Genomic DNA, 14,900 nt, shown 5'->3' on the forward strand with positions numbered 1-14,900 from the left:
CTCTCTCTCTCTCTCTCTCTCTCTCTCTCTCTCTCTCTCTCTCTCTCTCTCTCTCTCTCTCTCTCTCTCTCTCTCTCTCTCTCTCTCTCTCTCTCTCTCTCTCTTCCCTGCTGTCATTCTTTGCTTAACCATTTTGCGATTTTATCTCTTCCTAACACAACACTCTGTTTTTGGTCTCTTTTTCTGTCTCTCTGCTTGACCACACTGGCTTAATGTAACACAATTTGTGAGTGTATGTGAGACACACTGTACATTTGTCAGTCTAAATCATGTCTTATTACGGAGTTTATTAGAATGATGTTTTAAAGGGCTTGAAATTGGCTTCACTGCATTAAACAGTCCAGTTTCTTTACATATACGTTTACAAAAATATTTTTCATTTACAAAAAGTATTTTTCTTTCCCTGTTCATCATTTTTACTGCATTTAGTACTCAAAGCTAAGGAGTTAAAAAATTGCTACAAAAGAGGAAACACCTGATAGCATGCAACTCGACAGCATTTTCTTGAAACGCACAGAACAAAGGCCGTTTATTTATTTATTTATTTTTTTATACTAAAAAGACAATATGTATGTCAAAGGCACCCCTGAGGCAGTTGCTTGCAAATGAGAGACATCCTCAGGAATTGTGCTCAATGTCATCAGCGTGAGTAATTTATTTTCTCAAATTGACCCACATGCATTTAATAATAGTTAAACAAATAATGAGGATGAAAACTTTTGAAATCCCTGAAGTATGGCCACTTTCTTAAGATTTTTTAACAAGGATTTCTTGTTTAAATTGCATGCAGCATGCATCAACTTTCTCATAAATAATGGTAATTTTTTATATGGAACTATCTAGAAATATGTAGAACTACTGGATTCTTGGTTGTGATTGATCAGTGGATTTATGTGCATTAGGTTTGTATAACAACATGGTTCACACAGACATAGCTAGGAAATAAAGGATATATCCAAAAGGGTTCTATTGATGCACTTGTTATATGTTTTTGTTTCTATGGTAACAGCTCATACACAGGGACTTTTATGGCAGCCGCTCTGCAAATTCTATGTGTAATGAAGATATTTTCTTTAACAGAGAAAAGTATAGATTCATTGGAGCGATGGAATTGTTCATTATTACTGCAGTCGTTTATGAGGATTCACATTTGCCAGCAGCTTGTAGCAGATACGGTGCTTTGTAACGTTTCCCAGCATGGGCAAGTATTCAGGACAAGGAGGTTTAGATATTATGATATGGTTCCTCTGTAATATGGCAAGGTGATTATTTTTTTATCTCTCCTTCACCTCAAAAAAAAAGAGAAGGAGACACTGGTGAAGGAATGACTATTTAGCACTACTAGAACATAACCCTGGGTTTTCCGTGCATTTTGTCCGTGCATTCCAGTTTTCCTGGGGATTTGAAATTAAAGCAAATTGTGTGTTTTTTTAACAAATTTTACAGGAAAGAAAAAGCAAAAGTATAAATGGTTTATGTAAAAAAGCTCAGTATGTAAGCAGAAGAATTATGAGTTAAATGCAAGAAAAAATAAAGTTTGTCTTCTTTTCTGGCTTTTCTTCTTGTGGTTTTAAGCTTGTGTGTAAGCCATACATTTCCAAATCCAGTTTCTGCTCGTAAAATCTAAATCTTTACAGTTATAACTTTTTGTCTTTATAGCCACCCTTTAACCTAGTGTATAAAAAAATATTCTGAATTCTCTCTCTCTCTCTCTCTCTCTCTCTCTCTCTCTCTCTCTCTCTCTCTCTCTCTCTCTCTCTCTCTCTCTCTCTTCTCTCTCTCTCTCTCTCTCTCTCTCTCTCTCTCTCTCTCTCAGCCATCTATACTACAGCATGCAAATATCTGAATCTGAAGGCAATGGGGGCTAAAAATGGAATGGTTCTTTTGCCTCCGGCCCTTTCTCACTCATCATGCTCATGCTGTGTGAACGTGTGTTTTTTTTTTATTGTGCGTTTGTGCTTGTGTGTGTGTGTGTGTGTGTGTGTGTGTGTGTGTGTGTGTGTGTGTGTGTGTGTTTGTGCACTTTCTCTGAGTTCAGTAATGAGATTTGCAGCCATCCAGAGCAGCTAGGCATGGACTATTAGTGAGGAACATTGTTCTGTATGTCACCCCGTTACTGAAGCATTCCTTTACCACCATAAACACAAACTCACACACGCAGTGTGTAATTGGCTAATGAAACCGTGATGTTCATTAATGATACTCAATTAAAAGACTGCATCAAGAGTCGGAGAGAAATAAAGAGAGTGAGACTTTTTCTTTTTAAAGCATTCAGGGAGACATTAGGAGGCGAGAGGAGTGGGGAGAACGCACAATACATTTGATTTGGCTTGCTTTCTCGGGGATGAGGCGAGCTCATTTAGTCGTGCAAATAGCTCCCATTAAGTTCTGCTTCTGTATGGGTGTATTTTTCTGTTGCTTGGGGGTTCTGTGTGTGTGTGTCTACTCTTCGTTGGGCATGTTTCTCCTGGGAGGCTCTTATGTAAAAGTGTTTAGGAAACATCTGACAGATAATGGATTTTAATAAATAATTTTGGGAGAATTCCCCCCCCTTCTCTATTTTATTCATTTCCCCCCTCTAATTGAAGCTCAGTTGTTTTCACTCCTCTCTGTGTGGCTGCCAAACCCACGGTTGAATAGAAAATGGGAACACGGCCATCGTCTAAAATGTTTGTCAGTTCAAGTCATATTTGTGTAAAAGAAAGCTGTACTATGTGTGTGTGTGTGTGTGTGTGTGTGTGTGTGAGTGTGAGTGTGTGTGTGTGTGTGTGTGTGTGTGTGTGTGTGTGTGTGTGTGTGTGTGTGTGTGCAGCTGTCATCCAAGTGGCTGTCTGTGATTGCAGGCAGAAGACCCTCCATCTGTCCCTGCCTGATGCACCCAATATTAAACACAGCGGTGTTCAGTTAGTAGTGCATGCATGTGTGTGCGTGTGTGTGTGTGTGTGTGTGTGTGTGTGTGTGTGTGTGTGTGTGTGTGTGTGTGTGTGTGTGTGTGTGTGTGTGTGTACCCATCATTCTTTCAGAGAACACACACAGTAAATAAAGATATTAAAGGACTTATTTACAAATGTGCCTACACACAAAGAATTCACTTTCAATTTTATATGAATTTAATATCTTTCAAAAATATATTCTCGCTCTTAGTTGCTAACCATTTCCATGTTCTGCTCTGCAATGGCTTTACATGCAAATCTTCTTGAAAAGGTGGTCTGGAGTTTGCTTACACAAAACCTTGGTCTTTTCTGCAGGAGGTGTGGAAGCTATTTGTTCTCAGTCCTCGGGGTGAGCAGCGTGATTGGTTCAACTTGTCAAATCGCGTTATTATTGTCTATAATATATATATATATATATATATATTACCTGTTCAAAAAAATGCCACACACTCCGATATTTTGTTAGCCAGCCTTTAGCTTTATTTACTTTAACTTTATAACACGCATTCACCGTGGCATCGTTTCGATACGCCTCTGCAATGTCACAACATTTATTCCCATCCTAAATTGCAGCAATTTTTTAACACAATCTTGTATTGATGATAGGACAGTCAGACCACCGCGCGAAGTCTTCACCAGCACATCCCAAAGATTCTCAATGGGTTTATGCCTGTGCCATCAGGGAAGAAAAGATTAATGGAATAACCTGGTCATTCAGGTATTTCGTTTACCTCTTCTTTGGGCACATAATGTTGCTGAACCGAGACCTGACCAACTGCAGCAACCCCAGATCATAGCACTGCCCCCACAGTCTTGTACGGTAGGCACTAGGCATGATGGGCGCATCAGTTCATCCTCCTCTTTTCTTACCCTGATGCGCCCATCACTCTGGAACAGGGTAAATCTGGATTTATCAGACCACATGAACTACTTCCATTGCTCCAGAGTCCAATCTTTATGCTCCCTGGCAAATTAGCCTCACTGATAAGTGGTTTTCTTGGGGCTGCACAGCTGTTTAGTCTTAATCCCTTGAGTTCCCTTTGCATTGTGCGTGTGAAAATGATCTTACTGTCACTATTAAACATAGCCATGAGTTTTACTTTTTTTTACGATTTGATTTTAGATGGTTCCCCACTATCTTTCCAGTATTTAATAATGCGTTGCTCAGTTCTTAACACAATTTTTGTAGTTTTAGCAATGTCATTTAGATGTTTTCTTAGCTTGATGCATGTCAGTAATTCGACCCTTCTGAAACAGATTAACATCTTTTCCATGATCACAGGATGTGTCTTTCGGCATGGTCGTTTAAGAATTGAGAAGCTATTTACTGCATCAGTTAGGGTTAAATAGCTTGAAAAAAGAGCTGAAACATAATCATCTATGCAGTAATTATCCAATGGAAGGCTCTTATCTATTTGCTTAGTTAAATCCAGGTGGTGACTTTTTTTTGGACGGGCAGTCTGTGTGTGTGTGTGTGTGTGTGTGTGTGTGTGTGTGTGTGTGTGTGTGTGTGTGTGTGTGTGTGTGTGTGTGTGTGTATATATATATATATATATATATATATATATATATATATATATATATATATATTTATGCATGCATATGTCAGTACTCATAAATATCTTTTTGCCATATAAAAATCTGTTAAAAGTTATTCATTGACGTTGACATTTCGTGCTAATACCATGGGGGAGGGGGACAGATGGATTGACTAGACCATACCATTTGGGAAACCTCATGACCATTTGATTTTTTTGTCCAGAAGAACAAAAATGGACTGGATGGATGTATTTGAATGGATTTTATACAACTTTATAACCACTTTCTCTGGAATTAAAATTGTTTGCAATGATGGACGAAGCACATTCTTCCTGTACTTAAGTAAAAGTAGAAATATTTGCTTAAATACTGCTAAAAAAAAAAAAATCATTTCAAATTATATTTGAGTAAAAGTATAACTGTACTTGCTTTGCACAGTACTGATGTACAGTCAAAAGTTAAAGTACTGATCTTCTGTATAAGAACTATATTTTTCATGTTGATGCAGTTCAGTGTTCTATCCTCTTGCACATCGCCTGCACCTTCTAAGAGAAAAAGTTTTCTATAGTTACAGGCACACAGTGAGACCCTTCCTACACACACACACCCGCATTAGTACTGGAGAGTTCTTGTACATTTGTAAATATAGTGTAACATTTTAAGGGGAAGTGTAATGGTAACTGCTTTGTCTAATGCTGTTAAGAAGGCAAGGTATTCAGTGGTTGAGGTTAAAATACATTAGAGCTACATTCTTCATATCTTTGTTCTGCTTTCACACAAACCCATCACAGAGAAGCAGAAGTATTGAAGAGTATACAGATATCTATATACAGTATATACAGTATATGGCTGCATTGCTATTTTACTCCAAAAATCTGCTTGTTGTTGTGACCTGATTGACATGAGGATGCAATGTTCATGGACATTGCAGTAAAAGGAACATTCTCTCTCTTGCTTACTGTATATTCGTCTTTCTATTCTTGTCTCGAGTGCAGTGTGAGCATTATTGCTTTCTCATTTGTCTGATAGAGATGTGCAGTAGGACTTATTCCACCCACCTTGCTCTTCTTTGTTTTGTTTTTTTCTGGCACACAGACAGACATACACACGTGCACACTTCCGTCATCTCCAAGATAATAAGAGTTATTTTCATGAGCATTGGGAGAGTCATTTTCTCTGCATGCTGCTGAGTAAATTGAAGCCGAGCTATCCTTCATAGCCTTTAGTGTGTGTGTGTGTGTGTGTGTGTGTGTGTGTGTGTGTGTGTGTGTGTGTGTGTGTGTGTGTGTGTGTGTGTGTGTGTGTGCAAGTGTATTTTTTTTTTTTATCTGTCATTCCTACACTCAACAAACAATAAATTCTGTTCTGATATTCTGAGGTGAAAGAAAGGCAGTGTGAGTATCTGTGTGTGTCTGTAAGAGAGAGGGAGAGAGAGAGAGAGAGAGAGCACAAGTGAGAGAGAAAGAAAGAAAAAGGAGAAAAGGTATTGGTATTCCACAGGAACACTGATCTCTCGGAGTGGGAGAGTAACTCTTTCATGTATTTTTCATGTCCGTTAACCACTCCTGTCTGGATGCTGTTTGTTCTCTCTCTGTTTTTCCTATCTTACTTCTCTTCTTCTTTTTTTTTCCTTTTTTTCTCTTTTTTTCCCGCTCTCAACAAAAACATCCGCTCATCTCACTTCCAAAATAATCCTCATGTGCTCTGGAGAACAGCATGAAAATCTGTTTATGAGTGTGTTTAATACAGTTCACGCCGGGGAACGCGTGTGTATCCTTCGCATTGCTTCAAAGGCAAGCAAAACATGAAAGGGCCTGCGGTCAGGACCAGAAACAGAAAAATATGGAAATGGACAGGGAAGGCTAGTGAAAAGAAGAAGAGTGAGGGAGAGAGTGAAGTGTACATGGCAGCTTTTGTTTAAACTTATTTTTTTCAAGGGATCAGAAATATTGGTCCATGTGAATGACAGGGGTTTCTTGGTGCCCAGGTATGCCCTTTTAGATTGATTGTTTAAAATATTAATAGTTCTGAATGTGTAGTCTTGAATAGAGTTTTGAGTTTCACCTGTGAAGATCGCTTTTGTTCCAAAAACAGAAAACTAACAGGCAGACCAGGGAACACTCTATGTAAGAAAAGCGAGCAATTTTGTCAACAGATTGGAATATGCCGAAAAGTTTTAATACCTATATTTTTTACCTCTACAAAAGTAATGGAAAGGTCAATGTATAAAGAAGGAAAGGATCTGTTCATGATCCGAAACAAACAAGGTTGATGGTATCATGGCTTACGGATTGCATGACTGCTTCTGAAATGGCCTCACTAACCTTTAGTGATGATGTAACTCATGATGGTAGCAGCAGAAGGAATTCAGAAATCTACAGAAATATCATGTCTGCCAATTTACAGAGAAAAGCGTCCAATATAATTGGGAGAAATTTCATCATGCACCAAGGCAATGATCCAAAACGCACTGCCAACACAACAAAGGACTCCATCAAGGGGAAAAATTGGGAGGTTTTAGACTGGCCAAGTCAATCACCAGATGTTAATACAATTGAGCATGCATTTCACCTCCTAAAGAGGAGACTGATGGGAGGAACCCCACAAAACAAAGGAAGAATGCAACAGTTTGATGTCAGTGGGCTGCCAGTTTTATTTTCTTGGCAGTTATTGCAAGCAAGGGAGATATAACAAACTATTAAGTGGTATTTACTTTCAATTACCTGTTCTGATACTGATCTTTGTTTATGTACTGCATTTTGCAAAGAAGATATTTTTGATTGACCTGAAAAACCATTCACATTTTTTAATCTTTGACACAACTTTCAATATATAGTTTTGAAACAAAAGGCTTTCAGCATGCATATGCTTCTCAATAAGATCATTGCCCACTGATGTTGATTGTCATTACTAGAAAACTTTGCACCTTTGTTAGCATATTTATTTTCCAGTCTGTGACTATCTCTCTTAAAAAAAATCACTTGTAAAAGTTTGCTTTTTTGACTTTTTTTTTAGGACTGAGTCTGTGGCTGAGAAGATGCTCACCAACTGGTTTGCGTTCCTGCTTCACAAGTTCCTTAAGGTAGTATCAGTAGCAGATTGATGCTGTTCTACACTTACATGAAGCAATATCATTACACACATACACTCTATGTTTAAAAATAATTGATTTAATAAATAAATAATGTTTATTAAATATTCAGTATATGACGTGGATCAATGTGCATGTATAAGTAAGATGGCGAATGAAATACGCATCTCGTATTGGAGTTCCTCTGGACACCAGTGGCCATGATATGCAAAGTTGTGGGTACAAATAACTTATCCAAACCTTAAACAATATATTATTGAATAATTTTGTATATGATTGAGATCATTGCGACATACTGTAGATCCTATATACACACCATTTGCTTCAGTGTCATGAGATGTAATAATATAGTAACAAAAAGTTTACAAAATATTGAATTAAGTGTTGTTGCTTCATAGGAACCTCCTCAGTAAGACGTGAATAAATGATGCATAAGGGTATTTTCAAACAAGATTTCATTTGGGTGTGGTACTAAATGCTGTAGACATACAGCCATGTGGACAGACCAAAGAAAGACCTGTCTAATCCTCATAAAGTAAACATATTGTTCCATGCACTTTCTCTCTAATATTACTCTCTCCTGCTTTTTTCTCTCTCTCTTTCTTTTCCACTGTAGGAGTGCGCTGGAGAGCCCTTGTTTATGCTCTATTGTGCTATAAAGCAGCAGATGGAAAAAGGGCCTATAGATGCCATCACAGGAGAAGCTCGCTACTCACTCAGTGAAGACAAGCTCATACGGCAGCAAATAGAGTACAAAACGTTGGTTAGTAGTCTAACACACTGTCCTATACATGGACTTTTATTCTTTGTGGCGAGTTGTTTTGACACGTATGTGCACGTGCCACATGTGTGCTTTCCCGTGTGTGTTTTTGTGCTCGGGCAGACTGTTCATTAAGCCCTAATACCCTGCTGAAGCTGAAATTGGGCTCCTGCAGTGGGTGTGAAATTAGATTTCTGGGCCCAGCAAATGGCCTTTCTCTCAACCTTGCCATGTACCCAAAGCTCAGCTCCATCAGAGCACTCCAACTGTGGATTACTCTTCATCCACATCAACCTCCTCCTCATTTGTTATCTCCCTCTTTCAGATTTTGAACTGTGTGAATCCGGATAACGAGAACAGTCCGGAGATTGCGGTGAAGGTGCTGAACTGTGATACCATTACGCAGGTGAAGGAAAAGATACTGGATGCCATCTACAAGAATATGCCCTACTCTCAGAGACCAAGAGCTGTAGACATGGACCTGGGTGAGCACTTATCGCAGCGCATTAAAGTGTACAGATGTGTGATTGGCAGATCTGCAGCAAGCCTCATTCGGCATTAACTAGGCATACAAAAAAAAACAAAAAACCTGCATGCACAGAAATGAACACGTGTGCACACATACACACACACACACACACACACACACACACACACACACACACACACACACACACACACACCTCAGCAAGCTGTCGTCGTTGTGGTAATCATAGTTATTTGTCACGGGCATTAAGAGGATAATTTTCCCCACATGCCATTGAGTAAATTGGCGGTCAGCTACCCCACCCACACTATAGGAGCTGAGAGGTGTCTGTGTGTGTTCCCCTTGGTAAAATATACAAGTGATTTCACATTGTTTAGTCATGGAGCCAGATTTCAACAATGACGTTTGCCTTTTAAACAAAAAAACTGACCAAATCTCACCTACTGAGTTGATCAGATTAAGACCCATATTTTCACCAAGCACCTGACGAAGCACTCATTTAAAATAAACCCTTAAATAATTTCCTCTATAATAGGATTTTTAGCTAGTTGTTAGACCCTGGCTTATGTTTTTCAGCATACAGGTGTGATTTTGATTAGGGAAAATTTAATCATTCCCAATTCCCTGCCTCATTTCTGGCACACATAATTTGCACATAAATATGGCACAAAAGCTGCCCATCAGTGGTTCAAACCAGCTTTCAAGCACCTTGGCCTGAACAACTGCTTCCATTCCAAGCTTTTTGGTGCCTGGAACTAGCACAGCTCTGCATTTTTTTTTCCTTTCACTCCCATCATCTGTGCATCTGGCAAGCACATGGCCTAATGAGGACCATTCAGTGGATGGGAAAATCGATGATAATTTTTTTTCTCCCCTGAACCTGTCTAATTCTCTCCATCAACACACTCTGTAGTATTTCTTCATTTATGCTTGTGTGGGTGTTTTCCAGAGTGGCGTCAAGGCCGGATGGCACGAGTGGTCTTGCAGGACGAAGATATCACCACCAAGATTGAGAATGACTGGAAGAGGCTCAACACACTCGTGCACTATCAGGTTTGTTTTTAAATCTAAAAGAGCTTATTGCTAGCTAACATATAACAAAACCATCATTATTGGTAAGATCATAATACAAACCTTTTTTTTTAGCTGGCACATCAAGCATCACAGTGGTAAAGACATTCTGTAACAGAAACGTTTGACTTTTTTACACAAATAATTTTATCCTTTTAGTCAGAATGGTCTTCTTGAACTGTAAAGCTTTGCTTTGTCCAAGAATACACCTGCTAGCACATACACCCTGCTAAGTTCTATGGATTCTATTAACTGATTTTATAGATAGAATGGGAACCTCACAGACCAGCAGGATCTGCCATTTAAAAGATTTTTGTTGTGACTGTTTTTCTGCCCAATAAAAACTTGTTCGGCAGTGAGATCATAATTCCCAAAGTTCTGAGTTGTGGCCTACTAAAGTGTAGATCAGACGGCCCACAAGCGACTGTCTGAGTGGCCTGCAGTAAGCAGCTTTGGAGAAAACCGATCAAAGCTTTTTTTTTCCTGCATCCTGTCTAAGTACTTCTCTCTCATTCACCTTCAGTAATGGATTTTATTAGTTGATGGAGCGAAGAGGTCTGTGTGAATGTGTGTGAATGAGACAGAGTGTGTGTGGGTTTTGACTAGCCTCTTGTCCGTCATGCTCATTTAACTGTGTCCTCCTGCCCTTTATTTTCAAAGTACTGAAGTACTGGAGTGTATCGTTCGCCCACCTTCAGTTCTAGACAGTGCCAAATGCAGCACATTACACAAATAAGGAAGTTGACGCAATGAAAGAAAAAGTGATTTTCAATCAATGTTCACTCCTGCTCATCTGTTTGTGCATCTCTCTACTTATCTCTCTCTCTCTCTCTCTCTCTCTCTCTCTCTCTCTCTCTTTCCCTCTCTCTTTCTCACTCTTTCATGACAGAGTAGTTGATTGTAGACTCATGTTTCTCTGTCTCAGCGTGCTTCATTTTGCTCGTCACCTTTTTATCGCAGTCATTATCAAGAATGAAAGCCGCATGGCAGAGAAACACAACTTGTCCCCGAGCAAAAATAATCCCTGTCTGCGGCATTAATGACGGATCTGAGGTGATTTGTGTTTGTGATGGTCTAAACTCTTAATACAGCATGAAAGGCTGTACAGAGAGGAGAACAAGGAAAAAGGAAAGGCACAGGAGATGAGAAAGTACGAGAAGGCTTTTGGCATCTTTTTTGAGCTACATGATCAAATTAAGTGTGATAAGTAGAACGGCTGTGCTGAACATCTGATTATGAGCCCACTTATACAGAATAACGATTACTTAAGGTTCTTAAAATACATTGCAGGTGAAACATAAGCAGGTGTAACAGATGCATTTAACAAAAAGCTTAGCTGCTAAGTTTCATGAAGAAAAAGCTGTTTTTGTTGTTGTTTTTTTATGTCATGGGTGAATATAGCACGTCCCCTCCACCCATCGCATTCACAGAAGCAACAAGTGCATATCTCTCTGTAGACTAAAGAAACACTATACTTTCCCTTACTATTTATCATCTATTTATTGACACTTGGATGTATCTTTCAAGAACATGGTATTCATTTCCATTGTTATGCTGATGACACCCAGCTCTATCTCTTTTCTAAACCTACTTTTGACCTTCCTGCATCTTCTTGGTTCTCAAATAATTTTCTTAAACTCAACAGTAGCAAAACTGAAATACTCCATGTGAGCACAAAAAATAATCTATCTAAGACCAGTAGTTTCTCTATGTGTATTGACAGTTCTACTATTTTTCCTTCGACACAGGTTAAGAGCTCAGGTGTTATCCTTGACAACACCTAGCATGTAACAAATACACATTACTATCACATCCGAAATATAAATGGCTTCAGCCCGGCCCTCTCAATGAGAAGCACTGCTATTATGGTTAATGCTCTTGTCATCTCATTCATGGACTATTGCAGTGCTCTTTTTTTTTCGTGTTCCCTATAAACTCCTACACAAGTTACAGTTGTTGCAGAACTCAGCTGCACGTATACTCAGTAGAACTCCTACAATGGACCACAACATTTGCACTGGCTTCCTGTTAAACAGCGCATTGAATTTAAAATCCTGCCTTTTGTTTATAAGACATTACATAACCTGGCTCCTTCATATTTATCTGACTTACTTCTGACATATACTCCTTCTCGAACTCTTAGATCAATGTCCTTATCGAACCTAGTTCTTCTACATATGCGTTTGGCAACTATTTTCAAATCTCATTTGAAAACTCATCTTTTCAGGCAGACATATCAATGTCTTCGGATCTCTTTTATTAACAATGTGTTTCAGCCTGCAGTAGCTCTGCACACAGGGTGGCGGTAGCTTATTGGTTAAGGCATTAGGCTTTGGATCCAAAGGTCATGAGTTTGAATCCCAATTACACCAAGCTGCCACTCAACCACATAGCTGCTTAGTTGTATAAATGAGATAAATGTAAGTTGCTTTGGACATGGGCTACCATAGTATTAGTCACAATGATGACACTTTTTCTTCATTCTGATGAGTTTGATGCGCACATTAACATCAAACTCTTGATCTGCATCTGCTTGATTTTTTGCACTGTGCTGCCGCCACATGATTGGCTAATTAGTTAACCGCATGGATGTGCAGGTGTACTGGTGTTCCTAATAAAGTGGACGTTGAGTGTCATAAAGTAAACACCTTCAAAAGGCGAAGAATAGCTTAAAATGTTAATGTGATGACATGAAGCGCTTCTGCTGATTACTTGACTAGAATTGCACACTGGTGATTAGTCTGTTAGGTCATCAAATAAGGATTTCATTAGCCTAGATAGCATTGCTCTCAATTTACATCTTTCTATTAATCTCTGTATCTCTGTCTTTCTTTCCAATCAGTTCGGTGAAATTCACTTATGTTCTGGCTAAACAGAAAACCAAATGAGTTCAAAAGTTTACGTTTAAAAGTTTATTTTTTTTTATGTGAAAAATCAGTCATTCAGTCTTTCTCACTCCAATCAGCAGAGGTGAGATTGTTAACCTTGCACAGGTTAAATATCATTTGCAGGCTTCAAGTGTGTCCCTGGGGGGCTGCTGTACTCTTGGGGCAACATATGAATTTCCAATTTCAAGGTTTTGAGTGGCATGAGAGATAAGAAATTAACAATTCAAATGTGCTGAGTGTAAGCTAAGTAGTGTGCCCAAGAGTGTGTGTTTGTTTTTGTGTGTGTGTGTGTGTGTGTGTGTGTGTGTGTGTGTGTGTGTGTGTGTGTGTGTGTTTGTGTGTGTGTGTGTGTGTGTGTGTGTGTGTGTGTAATGTGCTGAAGTGTACATCTGTTTCTTTGAGTGTCAATAGCAATGGATTCACGCCTAGAATATCTCTTACAGTATGCCACTTGGTTGTTGAAGAAGCAATTAAAAACGTGTTTTAAAACAGAGCACGGGGAATGAAATTAGTCATGAAGCATTCCGACACGTATTAAGCAATCGGGCTTAATCATGTCTCTGGAAGTTCTCTTTGAGTAACAGATGATAATGCACATCGATAACAGTGCTGATGGAAAATATGGCATATCATTGCAATTATCAGCCCCACTGATTCATGATTCTTAAATCTATTAAATGTTTTCTTGACACCTAGAGCACAGCTTCAGCTGTTTCTCAGGAAGAATGAACCTCTAACAGATTTGAATTTGCATGTGTTCATTTGGCAGACTCTTATTCTACGTGAATTACAGTTAAAGGTTAAGAGCCCAACAGTGGAAGCTTGGCAATTCTGGGATTCAAACCTTCTCAGCTGTAATCCAGGGTCCCAACCCCTTAGGGGGTTTAATACTGGTAGATTAGTCTGGAACAGAAATGGTTTGCATGTGGTACTGAACCCAAGAATAATTGCAGGAAGTTGCACTGGAAATGTGCCACAATTTGTGTGAATGTGAACGCAACTCTGATTCCAACATTAGATTCCACAACGCATATGTACTATATGAAGAATGAGATGAGGTGGGAAAAAAAATACAGGAACAATTCATCAAAACTTGCAAGAATGCAGACATACCTGCATTGTTAAGCACAAAAGTCTGGGTTCAGCAGAACCTATGAGCAAAAGTTCAAAAAACTTTTGGATGACAAGTGCCGTTCACCAAAATAAATATCTAAATAAATATAGTGAGTCACATTGTGTTCTCGATTGCTGTTTGCGTTTATTGTAGATGGACATAAATGCTTCGTGTTTTTATTGAATCAAAAAAAAATTTTTATATAATAACTATCCTATAAGCCCACCCTGCAGATATTTGTGATGTATTTATAAATGCATATTGTCTATATTTGACTTGGAAAAAAAAAATGATTATTCTGCAGTTTAGGATGAAATGAATGCAGGGCAGAGCATTGACTGCTTCACTTCCTGTTTGCTTGAAGGTGGCCTTTGAGTTAATGCTCTGCCTGCTAAAGGAGCTTTTGCTGATGCCCATCAGAGAGAGGCCATGGGGATCAGAGATATTGGAAAAAGGCTTGGCTTTTTGTGTTTGATTGAGGCCTTATCTCACCTAACGCTGGCCGTTTATCACTTCCACCCAGCCACTATCAGACAGCCTTCCCAGCCCAGGATTATCTCTCAAGGGCAAATCCACCTTCCTTCAATCATCTGCCATCTATCTCCATATAGACACTTCATGCTGTTTTTGCTGCTTTAGGAAATACTCAGGCACATATGCACACAGCAAGTGTAAGAAACAGGAATTTAGCAGAGATAGGGATGTCGAATTTTTGCTGTTTAGGATGTAGTAAAAAAAACTATTGTAGTCGTAGCAAGATGTAGATGTAAAAAAAAAAAGGCAGTTTTGCAAGCCTCAGCAATTTGAAATAATGCTTTGACTACACTTATGAGGTTTACACAAAGTATGTAACATCTAGTCTTTAAAAGACTAGAAAACGAAATGCTGTGCCTCTTAAACATCTAAACCACCCCCTGCCAGTTTTAATTTTTTTATTTTTATATTTAACACTGTGAGACTGTCACGAAAACCATTTTCCTGTGTTCAATTTTAACAAAGGACTTTGTGCAGCCAGGG

General features: G+C 38.9%; 1 protein-coding gene across 1 annotated transcript in view; it reads left to right on the forward strand.

The window, feature by feature from the left end:
- Positions 1–14,900, forward strand: part of plxna2 (plexin A2) — a 213,387-nt gene that overhangs the window by 184,487 nt on the left and 14,000 nt on the right. The window contains exons 23-26 of the mRNA XM_083570462.1: positions 7,488–7,554; positions 8,180–8,326; positions 8,649–8,808; positions 9,760–9,863. Coding sequence (XP_083426588.1) covers positions 7,488–7,554; positions 8,180–8,326; positions 8,649–8,808; positions 9,760–9,863 — 478 coding nt within the window. The remainder of the gene's footprint in view (positions 1–7,487; positions 7,555–8,179; positions 8,327–8,648; positions 8,809–9,759; positions 9,864–14,900) is intronic.

This window comes from Silurus aristotelis, assembly GCF_946808225.1.
Source record: "Silurus aristotelis genome assembly, chromosome: 19".
NCBI classification, from domain to species: domain Eukaryota; kingdom Metazoa; phylum Chordata; class Actinopteri; order Siluriformes; family Siluridae; genus Silurus; species Silurus aristotelis.